Source organism: Rattus rattus, chromosome 2, assembly GCF_011064425.1.
Source record: "Rattus rattus isolate New Zealand chromosome 2, Rrattus_CSIRO_v1, whole genome shotgun sequence".
NCBI lineage: Eukaryota > Metazoa > Chordata > Mammalia > Rodentia > Muridae > Rattus > Rattus rattus.
In genome coordinates this window covers 154,783,593-154,803,960 of record NC_046155.1, presented here as the reverse complement: position 1 = coordinate 154,803,960, position 20,368 = coordinate 154,783,593, and the positions used below count along the sequence as shown (strand labels likewise).

Below are 20,368 nucleotides of genomic sequence, written 5' to 3'. Positions count from 1 at the left end.
GCACCCAGGGTGTTGAGCAGACAGGAAAACCCACAAACCAGTAGCTATGTAAGTGGAGATGGGGTCCACGATTAAGGAGAATGGGCTAGCTTGCCCTTCCTTGCCATGCTGGAACAGTGGAAGCCAGGCTTCCCTGCCGACTGGGCAGGCTTTGGCATTTTCATCCAAAAGGGGGAAAGTAGCTTCCCGAGGGTTTTTGTCAGTGATGCTAGGCACCTTTATGCATGCATGAAATTTTTGGTCAAGTAACTTATGCTCATTATAAAGGATAATTTGAAACATGCCTAGAAATATGAAAGTACCAATTCCTTTTATCTGCATAGCTCAGAAACTCAGTTTCTCTTGAGTGTGCTTCTTCCTGCCCCTTGGTTTGTATTCTGTATGCCCGTTTGCCATAAAGTATAATCGTAAAGTATGGATGCCCCTTCCTCACCTCCATGTGGAGACCTTCCATCTTACTCCGCCAGGTTGCAGGCTTTCGCAGTATGTACTTTTTCTGTATCTTTTGAACAGGTGCAGCTTTATTTTGCTGTAACCACAGGGCAGAGACATCCTAACCTCATCAGTCCAGTCCTTGTTCCTAATCTCACACGTGCTGTGGCTCGCAACCATGTGTAACGGGATCTGATGCCCTCTTCTGGTGTGTCTGACGACAGCTACAGTGTACTCACATACATAAATTAAATAATTCTAAAAAAAAAAAAAAGCCAGTGAACATTAGCCACAGGGAACACTTTACTAGTTTTCATCTTTATCATAAAAAATGTTTTTGTGCTATCGTTAGACGCTCATCCATGGTTCATCAATAGTGGCCACTTTCTGTGTGTCAGGTCTCAGGTGCTCAGAATTTTATCCTCACCACAGCCCTGAGGAATACAGATGTTATGCCCATTTATAGATGAGGAAACTGAAGTACTAATAAACTTCTATGGTTTTCACAAGGCTAATTAGGAAGACAGAGCTGGAATTCAATTCAGGTGGACTGGCTCTAAGGTCTCCCAGCGAATCCTGGCACTGCACAGCTTCTTAAATCAGTAGTTCTCAACCCATGGGTCTCGACCCCTTTGTGGGTGGAAAGACCCTTTCACAGGGGTCTCCTGAGACCACTGGAAAACTTTACATTACAATTCCTGACAGTAACAAAATTAGAGACATGAAGTAGCAACAAAATGATTTTATGGCTGGAAGTCACCACAGGATGAGGAACTGTCTTAAAAGGTTGGAGCATCAGGGAAGTTGAGAACCGCTGGTCTGGATGGGATGCGTCTGTCCAATCTGCCTCATTGATTTTTATTAGGACTGTGGGGAGGGGAGGTTTGCAGTGTGCTGGTTTCAATGGCTGGCTCCAAATGAGGGCCTTCACGGGCCTCCACTGTGAGCAGGTGGCTCTGGGCAGTGGTACTTGCTGCTGTACAAGTGTGAAGTTTCTGATGTTCGCTCAGAGCAGAGATGCTGTGAAAGGCTTTATGACAGTCTTGACACCGTGGCTTCTCCTTGGTGTGAATTCTCTGGTGTTGCCTGAGATGGGTGCTGAAGCCAAAGCTTTTCCCACACACGTCACAGGCACAAGGCTTCTCACCACTGTGAGTCCTCTCGTGCTTCCTTTGATTTGCCTTCTGAGAAAAGGCTTTCCCACATGTGCTACATGTGTATGGCTTCTCACCTGTGTGAGTCCTAAGGTGAAGAGTAAGGCATGAGCTCTGGCTGAAGGCTTTCCCACACTCCTGACAAACGTAAGGCTTTTCTCCAGTGTGAATTCTCTGGTGTCGGATGAGCTGGGCACTGAAAATGAAGGCTTTCCCACAGTCAGCACATTTAAAGGGCTTCTGCCCTGAGTGGATTTTCTGATGCTTAGAAAGGCATGATTTCTGATGAAACTTTTTCCCACACTCACTACACTCAAAGTCCTTTACAGAATGAATTTTCTGGTGCTGAATGAGGTAGTTACTGTGCTTGAAGGCCCGGTCACATTCCTTGCATTTAAAGGGTTTCTCTGTGGTGTGAATCAACTGATGGTTTGAGAGGTGGGCACTCTGCTTGAAGGTCCTGTTGCATGTGTTACACTTAAAGGGTGGCTCGCTTTGGGAAGGTTGGTGCTGGCTGACAGAGCTGTTATGCATGCATTTCTCAGGCTCAGTGCATTCGTTTGGTTTTACAGCAGCACAACTGCTCTGACAGTGAATGGGCTGCATACTCTGGTCGCAGGTGTTCCCGCACGGGCTCTGCTCACAGGATGCCACCTTGGCATGAATCTTCTCATGCTGCTCTGGGTATTTGCTGTGGTTAAAGGCTTTTCCACACTTGGTATTCTTAAAGCATTTTTCAGTGTGCTGTGAGTGCTGACCCGAAACTTTCTCGCTTGTATTTTCTCTGATGTGTATGCTCAGGTGGCAATTCAGAGTTGAGCTGCAAATGAAGTGTTCTCCACACTGCTTACATTCGTACGAGCACTCGATGGTGTGGCTTTTATAGTGCCGCTCCAGCTGCTCTTTATGGCCGAAGGTCTCCTTGCATTTAGCACAGCCAAAGAGCCTTTCTGCAGCATGACTCAGCTGGTGTCGAGTCAAGTGTGAGGGACGGCTAAACCTCCTGGGACACACCGGACACTGGTGGGGCCTGAAGCCTGAGTGGACTCGATGGTGCTCAGTAAGGGCTGTTCTACGGGAGAAGGTTTTCCCACACTCACTGCAGGTGTAGGGCTTCTCTCCGCTGTGAATCCTCTGGTGGATCTTCAGGGTGGAGAAGTGGTTGAAAGCTTTACCACATTCATTACACTTGTATGGCTTCTCTCCTGTATGAACAGCCTGGTGCTTAATGAGTGATGACCTCCGATTAAAGAGCTTTCTGCACTCTTGACACTCAAAGACAGTTTTGGCAAAATGTGTTTTGCGATGTTGGAAGAAATGTTTCCTCAAGTTGAAGACTGCAGGGCATGAAGTACATCCATAGAGTCTCTGGGTGTGGACTTTCTGGTGGTCAGCTAGATGAAAGGCCCAACTGAAAGTCTTGCCACACCTCCTACATCTGAAGCACTTAGCACGTGTAGCAGTTTTCTGATGCTTGATAGGCTTTGGATGCAGAACGGATGGACTGTCACCATGCTGACCCTTATGCAGGTCTTCTAGGTCATGTCTTTTATTAGTAGGTGGTTTTTCTTGGTCCCAACCTCGGCTGTCACACAGTTTTGCTGAGTCAGCAGCTTCACTCACCAGCTGCTTTCCCGGCTCATCACTTGGACCCTTAGAGGGTTTTTCTAGGTTGTCACTTTGAGTTTTACAAAGTTTTTCTCCAGTGTGGATTTTCTGATGCCACTGGAGGTACATATTCTGACTAAAGCTTTTGCCACACTCCTGACACACATAGGACTCGGAGCTCGTCTGAGTTCCTGGCTGCATGAGAAGGAGAGCGCCCTTACTGAGAGCTCCTGGTTGCTCCTGCCATGCAGGAAGCTCCCCCCTGGCGTGGATGACCCAGTGCTGGATGAGGTGGTAACTCTGGCTGAAGCTTTTCCCACACTCACTACACTTATATAGCTTCTCTTGTCCCTGGACAGAGTTCTGCTGGCTCAGGTCGCTCCTGGACTCCTTCAGTATCACTGGAGCGAGGTTCTTTTCAGGACTACCAGACATCACAGCACCCTCTCTTGTGCAATGGGGAGGTCCAGGACTGAGGCCACTCTCGGACTCATGACACCTATGATCTGTTGGGCTTTCCTTGTTGCTGATGTCAGGTCTTGGAAGACTTTCTGGGTCTCCCAGAAAACTATCGAACCAGTTCTCACCTATACAGGATTCAAAGTTGAGTTCCTCCGTGGAAAATATCTCCATAATCTGGGAGAGGTCTTCTTCCAAGAAACCACTCTGCAAAGGAGGGTTCTTGGCCTCAGTCGCTTCTGGAAGAGAAAGAGAGAGGGGGTGGTATACAAATGTCTTCTGTTCTCTGGGCCAGTGGGACAACCATGCTGCTGCCTGAAAACAGACATGAGAAAAGGTGTGCCGGCTCTGTGTCTGTCAGTGATGTTCCGGATGGAGATGGCAGGAAGTAAGAAAGGGGAAGCTCGTGTGGACACACAGGGAACTAAGAGCCTTGGCCATGATCCTCATAACCATGAAACCAAGGTCACTAAAAAACCCGGCAGGCATGATTCCTTCCCCTCCTCCCTCTATACCACACAGTATCAAAATCCTACCCAAGACATCCTGGGTCCCTGATGACAGGGACATCTTTCACATGTACCCAGTCCTTCATCCTACCTTGACTCAGGCACTAATTTCTTTTATTTCTTTCAGACCACCCTGGAGCTGTCTCAACCCTTTTCCTTTCCTGTCTCTATCATTATCAACTAAGAATCTGGTCCCTGGTTTCTTGTCAGCCCCCACCTTTGTTCATTCTTCCACATTAGCCCTGGAACTGTCCAGTAAAGCGAGCGGACACTGCTCTGATTATCCCTTCCAAAGCATGGTTCTTGGAAAAGAAAAATACAAGCAGCATACCAGCCCAGCATTATCTCATGACACCCCCAAGGGAGTCATTCCTTTTCTCAATGCTATGACTAGTTCTGTGGGCTCAGATACCCTCGAACCTGATACCTCTGGGTGTCCTTTAATACCTAGTGTGAGTATCACTTCCCCAGGCTAAGACTTCCCTGACTACCCACACCTCACTGGCCCATGTTCTCAGAGGCTGAGCACTGAATAACTCAGGTAACGACGTCTACTATGGGTCCTTCACTGTCCTCAGTGTCAGCTGGAACACACACACACAGAGAGAGAGAGAGAGAGAGAGAGAGAGAGAGAGAGAGAGAGAGAGAGAGAGAGAGAGAGAGAGATATGCTCACAGGATAGCAATAGTTTACATTTGTGGTGTGCTTCCTTGAAGGCAGGAGCACGTGAGCCCCTCTGGAGTCCAAAGTGGGCAACTTATTTCCCACAGTTAAGGAAGTGGCACAGCAGCTCTGCCCTTATCTAACCCATATCCCTGCGCACCACAGCACATGCTCCTTGCATCTTCCATTGCTCTCCCTACACTGTTGTTGCCCCCTCTCCTAACATCCTGTACCATCGTCATCATCTTCCAAATCAGTGCCTTCTATGGTGTGGCTCCCCAGCCACTGAGCATCTCAGAGACTGTTCAGTGTCTCTTGGACTTCAATCTGTCTCTTGCCCTACACTGTCACCAGGCTGCTGCTCTCAGCCTACACTGGTCTCCAGTTTCCTCTTCCCCAGACCTTTGCTCATATTCGCCCCCTGCATAGAACATATCAACCAACAAGTACCAGGCCCCTCTTGTGCTATGAATGAGAAGGGGTCCTGGGACCACAAAGGTCAGTCAGCTAAGGACTTTTCATTATAGTTCTGTATGTTGCAGCAGAGAAAGGCATGGGGGATAGCTCAGCATGTTACTATTGGAGACCTGCAAATAAATGTGTGCACATGTGTGTACATACATGTTTGGCTGTCTCTGCTTGGCAATAGTCTATATGATGAGGTGGCAGAAACAGAACTGAGATCTGGGGAGCATGGGCCTAGGTTGTTCACCACTGAGGAACAGTAACACAAGTGGGAAGCAGCACAGAGCTCCCATTAATGACCTCCCTGGTGGCAGTAAGCAAGGAACAGGTCGCGGATTGTCCAGATGGGTGAAGCTAGACCTGCGGTCTCTGGTTCTGAGTCTTCCTTATGGTGACAGAGGAATACTGTAGGAAGCCTCCCATGCCCCAGTGTAGCAAACAGTTCCATCAGGGCCATCACATAGTGTGTGCTGCCTGGCACTGGAAATGACAGAGAAGCTGTGCCGGACAGCATTTGGCTATGGCCTGACTTACTCCCAAATGTAGCTGTGCCTGAGCCAGGAAGAAGGCAGATGTAAACCAGAAGTCCACATGCTCCAGGCCACAAGGCATGGGGGTGCATACGTTGACTTGGGAGTAGAGGGCATCCCCTTTCTGAGCCCTGGAGTAAAAAGGCTCCAGAGGCACCAAGATGCCTGTTCTGGAGGCGCAGCAAGCGAGGGCAGCTCTGCAGCATCAGAAGACAACGGGGAAAGGGTGGAGGCTGGGCGTCAAGACGTGTGACAGTAGACAGACACGCTAGGGGGTGGGCCGGTCGCAGTTGGAGGTCGCAGTGGAGAGTGCAGGGCCCCTCCTCCCACTCACCATCACTGGTGGCTTCTGGGCCTCCTCTGACTATAGCTTCCAGCTCTTCCCTGACATCTGGCTGGAAAATCAGGCTGGGTTGCGGAGGGTGTGCTGAGAAAGAACAATCTTGTTGTCAGTGAACATGCGGAAGGCAGCTAGATGCGCAGCAGGAACTTTCTGGCCTATAGACCATTCATATCTGTGTAGGAGTCAGGGTCAACACACTTTTCACTGTGGGCTACAGCCTAAGACCTGGGAGACACTGACGGAAGACCCCCCAGAGTTGCTTCTGTCACTGCACACCGGGTGGCAGGTAAGGAGAGCTGCCCCGGTGTGAGAAAACCCCATGGAGAGGGGTCCACAGCACACTGCCTTCTCCTCTGCTTATTCTTTGGGCTAAAGCACTGTTGCTTCCTGGAAAATGAAACCTGGAGGCGTCAGAGGAGAGGCCCTGAGCATGAGGCAGGCAGTAGTGACAGGAGCTCTTCTGCGTGGAACCTGCAGATGCACGCAGGGAGGAGTGGGAAAACTAGCAGTCACTGTATCTGGGGTAAACATCAGAATGAAGTAGTTGTTTTCTGGAAGTACTCAAAGAAATCACTGTAGAGAACAGGGATTGCTCTCTGTGATTTATAGAGTTGTTTTCCGCATAACTTTAGTCACAAGATGCTTCTGGCAAACCTGGAACATCTTGTACTGCAAACAGTACACAAGAAGGCCTGAAATTTACCCTAAAACTAAGTTTTGTGTAACAGTCAAGAATTATGCTTCTGCACAGCTGTTTGGGATTCAATCCATCAGAGGCTGGACCTGCCTGTTGCCTGCAAGACCTTATGTCATCCTGGAGGGTCCTCCTCTCTGATCATCCAGCATAACTTGATTACCATCATCTGGAGTAGAGGGCCTCTGCCTTCTTACTGTGAATCTAGAAAGTGGATTTGGCAGCCTTGGCTGCCCCACTAGAGAGCCATGCTAGCACAGCTGAATTTGGGGAATGCTCCTATCCCAGCATGGTTCACACTCAAGTCCTGCTTTCCTTCTGCGATTTAGGAAAAAGGGCCCCAGGAACAAGCGTCAGCTCACCTCCTGACTTAGTAGGGTTTCTACTGCTCTTGATAAAACACCATGACCAAAAGCAACTTGCGAAGAAAAGGGTTTATTTTAGCTAATAACTCAGATCAACTCAGATCACATTTCATCGCTGAGAAAAGGCAGGAACCTAGAGACAGGAACTAATGCAAGTGGTACTTACTGGCTTGCTCTCATCCTGCTGTCTTATAGCATCCAAGACCACCACCCCAGGAGGGACACCACCCATGGTGAGCAGGGCCCTACCGTACCAATAATTTAAAAATGCACCACACTTTTGCCTGGTAGGAGAATTTCTTAACTGGGGTTCCCTCTTCCCAATGACCCCAGCTTGTGACAGGTTGACATGAACCTAGCCAGCAATGCTCCCACTGCTGAAGACTCAGAGCATCCATGTGGCTTCAATGTAGGCTCTGTAAGTTCACATTCTTGCAACCCGTGTCCTTCCACTGCAGTGAGTCACAGCTGATGCGTCTGACCACAGGCTGGGCTCTCCCATACCCCTAGTCAATCGCTAAGCTAGGGAGCTCCTGGGGAGCACAGCCGGGAAGGCTTCTCCTTTCTTTAGCTGTTTCGGAATACTTGGCCAAGAGGGGACTGACTGGGGAGCTGAGCAGAAGACTGCTGTAGACTCACTAAGCACAGGGCGGGGCTTAGGCACAGTGACTTCCACAGCTGAACAGTACTTGTCAGGATCCCCAGTGAGGACTGTTATACCCAGTGAAGAGAACAGATCACCAGTCCTCGCTCGCCCCAGGGAGCTCCCATTCCAGATGACACAGCAGGGAGTTAGACTATGTTGGGAGCCACAGGAGAATCCTGGCTTAGTGAGGACTGTGTTCTAACGGGGCTGAGCTGTGTGGGCGAAGGACGCACAGGATGCTGAAGGAGAGGCTCTACAGGTACAAGCAGGAAAGGGCGGGAAGATGCAGGAAGCCAGGCAGGGACCAGAGCAGGCCTCCTGTGCACTGTGCAGCAGATGACAGCACTGCCAGCCCAAGTGCCAGGACAGCATCCCATGGGGACTCGGCACAGAGCAGGGCAGTGAGTAGGACTCCCGTCAGGATGACACTTACTAAAGGAGAAAAGGTCCTGGTAGTTGTTCAGTGTCGCATCCCAGAACAGATCTCTCTGGCCCAGCTCTGACTCCAGGTCTTCCCAGTCTTCCAAGGTGAAATCCATGGCTACATCCTTGAGGGTCACAAACTCCTGAAATGAAACACACTGCCAGTCACTCAGGGGCAGCCGTGAGCCCCAGCAGGCCTGACTAGAGCAAACCCTCCACCCCCTAGGTGAAGACCCAGGCAGGGCCTTGTAAAGTGACAGGATGTTAGGCCACACAAGGAGCAGGAGCCGCAGGTCGGCCAACCCTAACGTCCATCTCCTTGTCAGTTTAGATTTTAAGGAGCCAAGTGTGGAGCCTCTAATCTCAGCACTCAGAAGGCAGAGCTACAGCAATCTCTGTGAGCTCAAGGCCAGCCTGCTCTACCCAGAAAGTTCCCCGACAACCAGTGCTATGTAGACAGACCCTGTCTCAAAAAAAGTGAAAAAAATTTTTTTTGTTTTGTTTTTCAAGATTGGCGTTTCCAGGCAGTCCTGGTTGTCCCAGAACCCACAGAGATCCAGAGTGCTGGGATTAAAGGTGTGCGCCACCATGCCTGGCCAAAAATAGGACTTTGGAAGACTTTGCTGTTCTTGTTCTTGTTGTTTAGAGACAGGGTCCCACACTGTACCTCAGGCTGGACCTCCTGGTGCTGGGATTACAAGTATAAGCCACCACACTCAGCTCTGTGTTCTTTATAGAAGTTTTCAATCACGGAAACAAGTAGAAATACAAACACATGGACCCAGCAGTCAGGCGACACCCCCTCACCCGTGCACACTTCCACGGTAACATAACACCTCCTCAGACAGCACAACCCCAGTGCATAGATGTGAGGAAGGAGGCAGCCACACTATTATAATCCAAGAGGGTGGGGCTGGAATCGCTTGCTGGGTCTGTCTACACTGTGCTATGTGAGTTCCTGTGACTGTGTCTGCTCTGTATCTCTTGCCCAGCTGTGTAGTCACTTATAATAACATTTTAAAAAGAGCCTCGGAATACCTGTTCCATATTGAAGTCTACATACAAGCTGGGACAGTGGCACACACCTTTAATTCCAGCACTTCAGGCAGGGGCAGGAGGAGCTCCAGGACCTCAAGGCCTGCCTGGTCTACACAGTAAGTTCCAAGCTAGCCAGGGGTGCACAGTGAGACCCTGTCTCAAAAACAACCTAAAGTTAAAACTATGCAGATCTGGAGTGGGATTTGTAGCCCAGGGACTAAGAACATCGCTGCTCTTACACAGGAGCCATGTTTGGATCCCCGTACCACAGACTGACTCACAAATGTCAGAGGTAGAGCCCTTCTGATCTGTGAAGGAACCACACACACATGTTACATATACATACATACATACATACAGGCAAAGTATACAGTGAAAATAAAATTTTAAAATTTCTATAAAGCAGTGGTTTTCACCCTGTGGGTCCCAACCCCTCTGGATATTAAGTGACCTCCTTAAGACCATTAGAAGCACAGATATTTACACTATGATTCATAAGAGTAGCAAAACCACAGTTATAAAGTAGCAACAAAAATCATTTTATGGCTGGGGCTAACACATTAATGTATCAATGGGTTGCAGCTTTAGGAAGGCTGAGAACCACTGACCTAGAGGTACTAGTTGGTGTTTATAAAAACAAATTTTGGAAGATCTGTGCCCTGCATCTGGATTATATGCCAAACAGGCATCTAGTCTGACTGCACTCCATTCTTCCATGCTCTCTAAGTTCCTTTTCTATTGCTGTGATAAAATTCTGTTACCAAGACAACCTACAAAAGAAAATGTAATTGGGTTCACCGTTCCAAAGGTTAGCATCTATGATGGTGGAGTGAAGGCGTGTTGGCAGCAACAGCCAAGAGCTCACACCTCAAACCTCAAGAAAGAGGCAGAGAGCACACTGAGGATGGTGGAAAGTTTTTAAAATCTCAAAGCCTGCCCCAATACACCTTCTTCAATACGGCCACACCTCCTAATCCTTTCTCAATAGTTCCACTAACCTGAGACCATGTATTCGAACATGAGACCATGGGAGCCATTCTCATTCAAAGGAACACACTGACTAAAGGCCCTATATTCTGGAAGTGACACTTGCTTACTTTGGTGCCGTCTGGCTGTCCCTCTGACCCAGTATTTCCTGTAAATTAAGAGACTGAAGTATAAAGTCTGAATTCAAGGCCATCTTGAGCTGCAAAGTGAGATCCTATCTTAAGCCATCCCCCCACCCCCAAAAGACTGCTCGTGAGTCACAGTGAGAACAAACCAGAGGGATGCTGCTTTTCCTGTAGGAGTGATTCAGTTCAGAGAGACTTCAACGTACCTCAGCCATAGCTGCCTGATTCCAGTGACCTCTTTTAAGCTCCTCCTCCTTCCTCTCCATGGTCCCTGCTAGCAGAGCTGCAGAAAGTCTCCCATCCTTCTATGGCTGACTTCCTGTTCATGATGAATGTGTCTCCAAAATATCCCAAGTAGCAGGACAAGTCCCAACATGAGCTTGCTGTAGGGGTCAAATGACAATTGTATTTACTGAAACTATCCCATCCCTGAAATTCCATCGTGCTTCAGACCTGCAGAACAACTTCACAACTGTTACACACACACACACACACACACACACACACACACACACACACACACACACCCTTGGGACCTGGCAAGAAAGTTCTTCTCAGACTCTTCAATCCTGCTCACTGCCCAGCAAGCAGCAGCACAGTGCTGGTGTACAGGGCATTCTTTTAAAATATTTGTTGAAAGCTGGGCACCATAGTGCATGCCCACCCAACTCTAGGGAGGTGGAGGCAGAAAGATTTCCTGTGTCAGTCCACCCAGGGATACTTAACAAGACTATGTTTAAAAACAAAAAGGTGGGTTGGATATAGCAGCACACACCCTAATCCCAGCACTTGAGAAGTAAGGCAGGCCGATCTAAGTTCAAGACAGGCTGGAACCCCTGCCCATTCCCTTCACAAGCTGAGAAACCCCATCTGCCTTTCTTCCCTAAACCCTACCCACAAGAGAAAACTCCCCCATCCTTCAGAGAAAACTCTGGGCTAACATGTCATCACCCCTCATCCCCCCAGTTTCTACTAACTCACCCACAAGTGCCCGCCCATTTAAACCATATATGGACACAATCCCAGCAGAGCTGGCCTGTCATCAGTCCTGTCTAAGCTCTATAAACCCCCATTGCTTTAACCTGGATGTGTGACTTCACTGGTCTCCATCCCTGAAATATGTGAACCCACTCGCTCCATCTGTGAGATATGTGAACCGACTTAGAACTGCCCAGCAGGCCTTAGGAAGGGTCCCTGAGTCCCCCTACTAGCCCAGCCAATTATCCAGCCACTTGGAGATATGAAAGTCATTAACACAGGCCATTATCATAGGGAAAGGACTGGCTGTTAGAATCTGCAGGGACAGCCAGATATGCATTTACAACTGTTCGTATGCACGGGGCCATTTATCAGGAATGAGGGCTCCTAACAGCAGAAGGAAGAACTGTCAAAAATAAAGATAAAATTCTACAGGGTATCAAAAAAGAACCAATGGCTAGAGGTAACAACCTGGCTGATAATGCTGCTGAGGAGGTAGCCTTAAAGGAAGCTGCCATCTCTAGATTGGCCACTGTCCTGCCTGAACCACCCAGAGCAACTGAGATATGCAGAAGAAGAAATTAAATTGGCTGGTGGTGGCTGAAGGTAAGCTAATATTACCCACCTCATTAGCAAGGACTGTTCTCAGAAAGATCCACAGAGTCACTCACCAACACTCCCAGGAACCCCAAACACCCAAATTCCTGACTGTGAGGTAAGAGACTGGGGGCCTACTGGGAAAATTGATTTTACAGAGATCAAGCAGAGAAGATATGGCTCTAAGTATCTGTTGGTATTTGTGGACATTTTCTCCAGAGAGATAGAGGTGTTCCTAACCAAAGCTGAAACAGCAAAAACAGTGGCCAAGAAATCACTAGAGGATATCTTACCCAGGTATAGATTTCCTCAGATGATAGGGTCAGACAGTGGACCGATATTTGTGTCCAAGGTAAATCAGGATGCAGCAAAATTCATTGGGGCAGATTGGAAATTGCATTGTGTATACTGACCCCAAATTTCAGCGCAGATGGAAAAAATAATAAGACAATAAAAGAGGACCTTAACTAAATTAGCCTTAGAGGGTGGTGGGGACTAAGTGATGCTCCTTCCCTTTGTCCTATGTCAGGTAAAAAAAAAAATTCTCCTTGCCAGATGAGACTAAACCACTTTGAAATTATATACGATATCCCAGCCCCCATTGTGCCCAGCCTACCGTTGACAGCTATCACAGAACTAAAAGGTGATGAGACTGGGTCTATGTGAGGAGATTTCACCAAGGTGTGCTTAAACCCAGGTGAAAAGGACATCCTGTTGACCACACCAACTGCCATCAAAGTGGATGAAATCACCACCTGGGTGCACTACACTCACACCAGACCTGCTTCTCCCCTAAAGACTACCTGGCTCCAGCTGTACCAAAAAGGAGGGTTCAAAAGGACACCAACCCCCTCAAGTTAAAAGTTGACCCAGTCTGCAATGGGAGATATGCAGAAGAAGAAATTAAATTGGCTGGTGGTGGCTGAAGGTAAGCTAATATTACCCACCTCATTAGCAAGGACTGTTCTCAGAAAGATCCACAGTTCCCATAGTTTATTCCAAATAGATTATTCCCCCAGAACAGACATGGTGGGACTGTTCGACAAGACTGACCCCTTTGCATGAGTGGGATGATTCTCAATTCTTCTACCTCAAATGGGTTCTATATTTTGGTTCAATTAGTGCCCCACATAATCTATTATTCAGAGAAAATAGTATTAAGAGCCTTTGTAAGACAAATTGAGAAAGACCTTATGAGACAAAGGAGAGAACTATCTCTTTGACTTTAACATTAATTCTAGGGGTAGGGTCAGCCCTGTTCGGCACTGGGATAACTGTGCTAACATTAAAAAAAAGAAAACTATAACAGTTTACAGGCAGACTTAGATATCGAGAGGATTGAAACTTCCACCTCTCATCTCCAGGAGTTACTCACTTCCCTCTCAGAAGTGGTGCTCTAGAACTGTAGAGGATTAGACTTATTGTTCCTTCAACAGGGAGGTTTATGGGCTGCACTCAATGAGAAGTGCTGTTTCTACATAGACCACTCAGGTGTAGTTAAAGACTCAATGGCTAACGTATGAGAGGGGCTGACCCGAAGAAATGGAGAGAAAGACAGAGTCAGGGGTGGTTTAAATCCTGGTTTAATTCTTCCCCATGGCTAACTACCTTTACTGGCTGGTTTTGTGTGTCAAGTTGACACAAGCTGGAGTTATCACAGCAAAAGGAGCCTCCCTTGAGGAAATGCCTCCATGAGATCCAGCTGTAAGGCATTTTCTCAATTAGTGATCAAGGAGGAAGGACCCAGCCCATTTTGGGTGGTGCTGTCTCCGAGCTGGTGGTCTTGGGTTCTATAAGAAAGCAAGCTAAGTAAAGCAGGGGATGCAAGCCATTAAATAACATCCCTCCATGGCTTCTGCATCGGCTTCTGCTTCCTGCCCTGTGTGAGTTCCAGTCCTGACTTCCTTTGGTGATGAACATCAATGTGGAAGTAAGCTGAATAAACCCTTTCCTCCCTGACTTGCTTCTTGATCATGATATTTGTGCAGGAATGGAAACCCTGACTAAGACACTACCTTAGTGTTGACCCTAGCTGGACCCTTGATTATTCTGCTTTTGCTGCTAAGCTGGACCCTTGATTATTCTGCTTTTGCTGCTAAGCTTTGGACCTTGCATTTTAAATCACTTAGTTACTTTTATTAGAGAACACATTAACACAGTACAGCCAATGATACTTAGACAACAGTATGAAGATATACCTCTCAATGATTCTACCTATGAGTTAACAGAACATGGTTAATTGCTTCAAGATTGAAGCACTCACAAGAAAAAGGGGTAACGATAGAGAGCCCTGACTTAGAACTTCCCACCGGGCCTTTGGGAGGATTCCTGAGTCCCCCTCTCTGCCCAGCCAATTAATGTAAAGGTCACCAGGACCACCAATCATTATGTGCCTAGTTGTTGTTCCTATAATCTGCCCTCAAAAATTGTATAAAAAGCTTATGAAAGAGAGAGAAGGGGTTGCCTCTCCTCTGGGTCAGGATGACCCCAGCGTGTTGGAATAATAGACCTTTTGCTTTTGCATCGAACTCCCTTCTCGAACTCATTTGGGGGTCTCCGAAGTGGCTAAGGCTTACTTTGAATCTTACACTTCCTCCTAATAAACCTGCCTTTACCTACTTTTAATCTGGTCTAATCTGGCCTATATCTTTGTCACTGAGTCTATCAAAGACCAGACTGAAAAGACAGCTCATTAGTTAAGAACACTGTGGCTCTTTCAGAGGATTGGGATTTGGTTTCCAGCACACATGGGGTGGCTCACAACCATCCAGGAAATTAAATGCCCTCTTCTGACCTCTGTGGGTATTAGGCAAATACGTGGTACACATACATACATGTACACAAAACACAAAAATCAATTTAAAAAAAAAAAACCCAAAACGGAAAAAGTAAAAAATTATTGTCAGAAGCAGTATCTAGCCGAATGGGTTCAAACAATGTTCCAGGGACTTCTGATTATATTCTGTAGAATTTGGGGTAGGTGAATTAATCTCCCCACTCTCCCTGAACAAGTGCTGTTTCTATACTACCTATATTTTCCTTAAGCCATGACCCATAGAAACAAAACAGCATATGTTTATGGGTTCTCCATTCATAGACCCAGTCAGACTCATTTAAAAAAAATCGTTTTTAAAAATTCTGTATCTTTTGCAGCTCCAGAGATGGATCAGCAGTTAAGAACACTGGCTGCTATTCCAGAGGACCCAGGTTCAACTCCCAGCACCCACACAGCAGCTTATAACTGTCTGTAACTCCCATTCCAGGGACTCTGACACCCTTACACAGACATACATGTAGTCAAATCTCCAATGTACATAAAAGAAAAAATAAATTCTGTATGTTTCTAACATATACAGGTGCTACTATCTTTTAGTATAACAGTTATTTACATAGCACGTACACTGTATTGAGTACTGCAAACTAGATGTTAAGTTAAATTTGCATACCAGAGAACCTGCCTGGGTCACATACATGAACTACACTAGTTATACTGAATAGGTAAAGGCTGAATAGCCAGTTTGGGGCCATCCTGGGCCATACCATTTGGTTGTGGAAAGTGAGAGGTGGATATGAACAAAATATGTTGTGTATGTTAGCACTTCTAGAATTTGCCACACGGTTACCTGGCAACAGCCAGTTGTGCCTGACTCAGTATAAAAAGGGCTGCTTGTCCCCTCCTCATTCTCTTCCTCAATTCCCTCTCTGTTCCCTTCTCCCCTCATTCCCCCCTCCCCCTCTCTCTACAAGTGGACCTCTTCTCCCTCTCCCTCTCCCTCTCCCTCTCTCTCTCCCTTCAACTCCCCTCCCCAGGCCCTAAATAAACTCTATTCTATTTTACACCTATCAAATGGCTGGCATCTGTGAGGGAAGGGATGCCTCAGCATAGGCCCACAGAGGCACTGTACCCGCTTCCCCCGCACCATACCTCACCCTACCAAACATATCCCTGGTGTCCCTTTCTTTTTTTAAATCACAACATTGGTGCCGAGACTCAGATTTAGAAACTCACAGGTTCACATCTCTCGCTGCCACATGGACAGCCACCAGATTGCTCGCTAGACCAATCTATGTAAACTTTGGAGAACTGGTAAGCTCCCTACCAGTCAGTGTAAATGTTCCCTAGCTTGCAGCCATCCTGTAGTGTCCTTGAGGATGAAGACATTCAGTCTTTATGACTGGTCTTCTCACTGACGCTTGTTCTAGTTCCTCTAATATTTGGGTGACCCCCTCTCCCTCTTGGAAGCAGTATTCTGTTGCTGCTGAAGAAAAATCCTAAACGTAGGTAAACTGTTCTCCTGTGGGCCCGGGGCCCACTCAACCACTAGCTTCTGCATGACAACCTGGTAAAGCTAGATTTGGCAGCTTGCGTTAGCACCCAATCCCTGGACGCCTCCCTGTCTAATTCACAGACCAAACTTAGCCTCTATATCCACAGAGCAATCTCTCTACATGGCCACTTAACTGGCGCTGTAAAAACAACTCTCGCTAGGCCATTCCCCTCCTCCCTTAGACCAGTTCCTGCCCCAGGAAAAAGTGTCCATCTGCCCCACCGACCACCCCGTTCTCTCTCTGCCCAGGACTCTGCTCAGCCAAGCTGCCCAGCTTTTTATCCTCAGCTCTCCATTCTCTCTCGTCCCCTGCCTGCTCAATGCCACTGTCTGGTGCTTCGTGGCACGTGTGCGAGCACTTTCGCACCTCCTGAGCAAAGTTGCTAGACTAGAACATGCTTCAGGCACTAACTCTCGACCGCCCTTGCACAGCCGTTCCCACAGCCATCCATCCCACCCCCTTGCAGGGACTTTGCTCAGCCACATGCTCGTGGCCAAGCCAAGCTGAGCACCCTTCACACTACACTGCTTAGATTCATCTGAATGTTTGTCTCTGCTGTTTCGTTCTAAGATACTTGGACCTCTGCCTCATCTTTCTTCTCTTGCACTTCAGCCTGTGCATTACTCACTTCTTCTGCCACCCAAGGCACAAGAGTTTCAAGGAAGATGGAACTAAGGCTGAGATTTCTAAACAGTAAAAAGGTTAAAGATCACTGCCTTAAACATATATGCTTAGCCTTGTTTTTAGCTACTGTTATTTAAGTCACAGTGTACTCTCTTTATTTGCTAGATACGTTCTTGAACAAGTAATTAAACAAACTCAAATATGCTTAACAGAGCAGCTCCCAATCTTGTCAGAAATCTGCTAAATGTAACATTGCATGTTTAAGCTTACAACAGACAGGGACTCCCAAAGCTTAACAGCCACCCCCTCAAGGTCTCCAAGAAGATATGAGCACAGCAAAAAGATTCTCCCTGGATTGTGGTTTGATAACCACTCAGACACACTGCTCCATTGCCTTGCCTGCTGCCAGGGCTTGGCCGACACTGTGGACCAACAGAGGACACCTAGACAGGTAAATGTTTCATATTGCCTAAGTCAAGGGGCGTCATTTCCTTCCCAAGTACCTACTCCACAGGAAAAAGCTTTTTGTCTTCTGGACCCGAAGGCCAGACTGACTCTGCACAAGTTGCCATGGAGACCGCAGGGACCTGGGAACTGTTTAGGTATTGGACTATAGACCAACCTCTGTTGTTTTAATTAATACACGACGGCACATTATAATTTATTCTTCCCAGATTTCTGACTACATCGACTAAGCTCGACAGCTAGAAAACAGACCTAGCTCCTTACCCCAAGGTAATCCACTGTATTAACTCATTAGTCAACTTGTCAGCTGGCTAAGCCTGCCAGATCTCATCTCAAAAAGACAGACAGGTTTACTTTGCTCACAGACTTCACCACAAATGATATACAGGTTCATATGTACGCTTTCACAGATGTAACCTTCTGTTACTTCCTTTTCTAAACTCAGTTTCCAGTGACGAAATGCTTCACATTTCCTCTCCTTGCTATGCACTGTCCTAATATTACCCAGGAGAGTTCTTATAAATTAGCCTAACCCTAATAAAGATCCCACTATCTGATGGTCTTTCACTACCACAAGTTCAAATATAAGTGTCCTTGGTTGTCTTTTAACAACAGGATTGGACTTAAGATTCTTTCTCATTTTACTAAACTTATGTATATTCAGTCTCCTAGACAGAGGGGAAAACTCTTCTTGCTCCTTCTGCTCCACGAAAAGTTTTTTGTCTTCCCTAAGCTCATCTTAAAGACTGCTCATGCTGTTAACAAATTTATCTCTTTTGTAAACTTTTAAGCTGCAGGAAACTCACTCAGATCTACCTCTCATGGACCAAATAGACTGCGTCCAGATAAGCACACCTGTCAATCAATATCGTAAAGTTCCCACTTGCTACCTATTCCAGAGGGTGGGATTCCTCTCCTCTCCTGTTCCTGGGATTGGGACTCCCCTCACCCCCAACCACCAAGAATCAAGGGTTTCAAATGTACACCTAAGAAAATTTTTAACTCCAAAGCTACACACAAGACAGCTCCAGAAAAGCCACTCACAGATGCTCCAATTTTTCTCACAGACACAGACACTTCAACTGGACCTGCTCCTTCCTATCTATCCACAGATGATTCCACAGACCCTGGACAGCAAGGAAACAGCCAACTGTCCTAAGATTGGACCAACATGCCCATCTTCTTAGGTTTCCCAGAGACATGTGGCCCCAAGGCGGCAGGAAGTAGCTAGAGATCATGACAACCCTATTCCTGCTTCACCATCACCTCTTTCTAATTTTCCCCTTTTTAAATTAAACAGAAATGGAGGAATGTTAGCATTTCTTCTAGGCTCCACCCCACAGTTACCTGGCAACAGACAGGTATGCCTGACTCACTATAAAAGGGGCTGCTTGCCCCCTCTTCACTCTCTTTCTTCTCTGTCCCTTCCTCTCCCCCCTCTCTCTACATGTGTTCATAGCTGGCCTCTACTCCTCTACTCTCTCTCCCTACCTTTCTCTGTTTCTACTACCCCCTCAACTCCCCTCCCCATGCCCTAAATAAACTCTATTCTATACTATGCCGGGTGTAGCTGGTAGCTCAGGGAGAAGGGATGCCTCAGCATAGGCCCACAGAGGCATCCCCTTCCCCTGTGCCATACCTCGCCCTACCAAACATATCTCTGGCTCTCCTGTCATTTTTATAAAATGCAACAGTATACATACATGTTTGAGATACTCAAAGAATAGATACAAATATTCTTTATGTTTGTTTACAACTACTTCAAAGTGCTATGTGTGCACACATAGTGCCTTCAGAGGCCAAAAGGGGGGTCTGATACCCTGAAACTGGAGCCACATTTGTCTCTGCCCTATCATGTGGTTGTTGGGAATTGAACCTGGGTTCTCTGCAAGAGCAGCTGCAAATATTCTTTACCCCCTTTTTATTTTTATTTAAACAATACTGGGTATTTTTGTTTGTTTTCAAGGATTCTGGGTTAAGAGCCATTGCTGATCTTCAGGAGGACCGGGATTTGACTCCCAGCGCCCACGTGGCAGCTCACACCTATGTCCAGTTCCAAGGGGATCCGAAGCCCTCTTCTAACCTCCACAGTTCCTGTACACAGGTTGTATACAGACTTTCTGACAAACTTGTATACATATAAACCTTAAAATACAAAACTCCCCTCACGTCTGGTCGCGAGAAGAAACCCCCGCTTAAGAGCATGGCCTACGCCAGGCTGTGAGCAAGCAAGTGTTCAGGTTTACATCAGGGCCTCCCGCCCCTGCCACGGAGGATTAAGCCCACGAGCGACTGTGCTTAGTTTTTGTACCTCAGCAAAGCTGGCGGCCGAGTGGACAGATGCTTTCCCAACTCCTCACGAGGACGGCTCCCTCAGAGCAACTTCAAGTACTGGGAAAAATTCCTCAGAGGAATTTCCGGTTCCAAGAATTTCTCCTCAAATTTATCCCACCCAGGTATCTCTGCGCCAAATTCCAGGACCCACTACCTATGGTCTCCACCGGCCGAACACTCTAGGAAGTACCAAGGAAACAGCCTCAGGACTAAGTGACATCAAGGTTGGATAGTCCACTACCCTGTTATAGGACTATTTTCACCTACTACCACTCTGAAAATTCCATTTGGAGGTGACAGCGGGTTGCCATAGAAACCGTTCGAAGGCAAAACTGAGATTACCGAGACAGCACACAGAAGCAAGGAGAGTTTGGAAATGACAACACGACCTTTGATTGGTGGCTAAAACGTTTTTCATCACGACTGGTGTCAGTCAGATTACCACATGCGCAGTAGGAGGAAACAGCTCCAGAGAAGGCCAGTGAACAATTAGGAGGATGGACTAATCAGGCGTGTCGCTCAGGCTTCTGGGAAATGGAGTTTTAACAGGGCACAGCGCGTCTGGATGAGGAAGTAGGCCGCTTCTGCACGCTGTTGACA

The 20,368-nt window shown here is 47.2% G+C and overlaps 1 protein-coding gene across 2 annotated transcripts; it reads right to left on the bottom strand.

Annotated features, from left to right (window-relative positions):
* Positions 1–1,159: 1,159 nt before the first annotated feature.
* Positions 1,160–20,232, bottom strand: Znf473 (zinc finger protein 473). 2 transcript variants are annotated; one of them, XM_032893726.1, is made up of 5 exons: positions 20,158–20,232; positions 10,648–10,824; positions 8,302–8,434; positions 6,155–6,247; positions 1,160–3,892 (listed from the first exon to the last, which is right to left on the bottom strand). In XM_032893726.1, the coding sequence occupies exons 2-5, from the start codon at positions 10,705–10,707 to the stop codon at positions 1,281–1,283; spliced, it is 2,898 nt and encodes a 965-aa protein (XP_032749617.1). In that variant the 5' UTR covers positions 10,708–10,824; positions 20,158–20,232; the 3' UTR covers positions 1,160–1,280. The 2 variants fall into 2 exon arrangements, with proteins under 2 accessions (XP_032749617.1, XP_032749618.1); XM_032893727.1 differs by lacking the exon at positions 20,158–20,232 and adding an exon at positions 19,746–19,783.
* Positions 20,233–20,368: the final 136 nt, after the last annotated feature.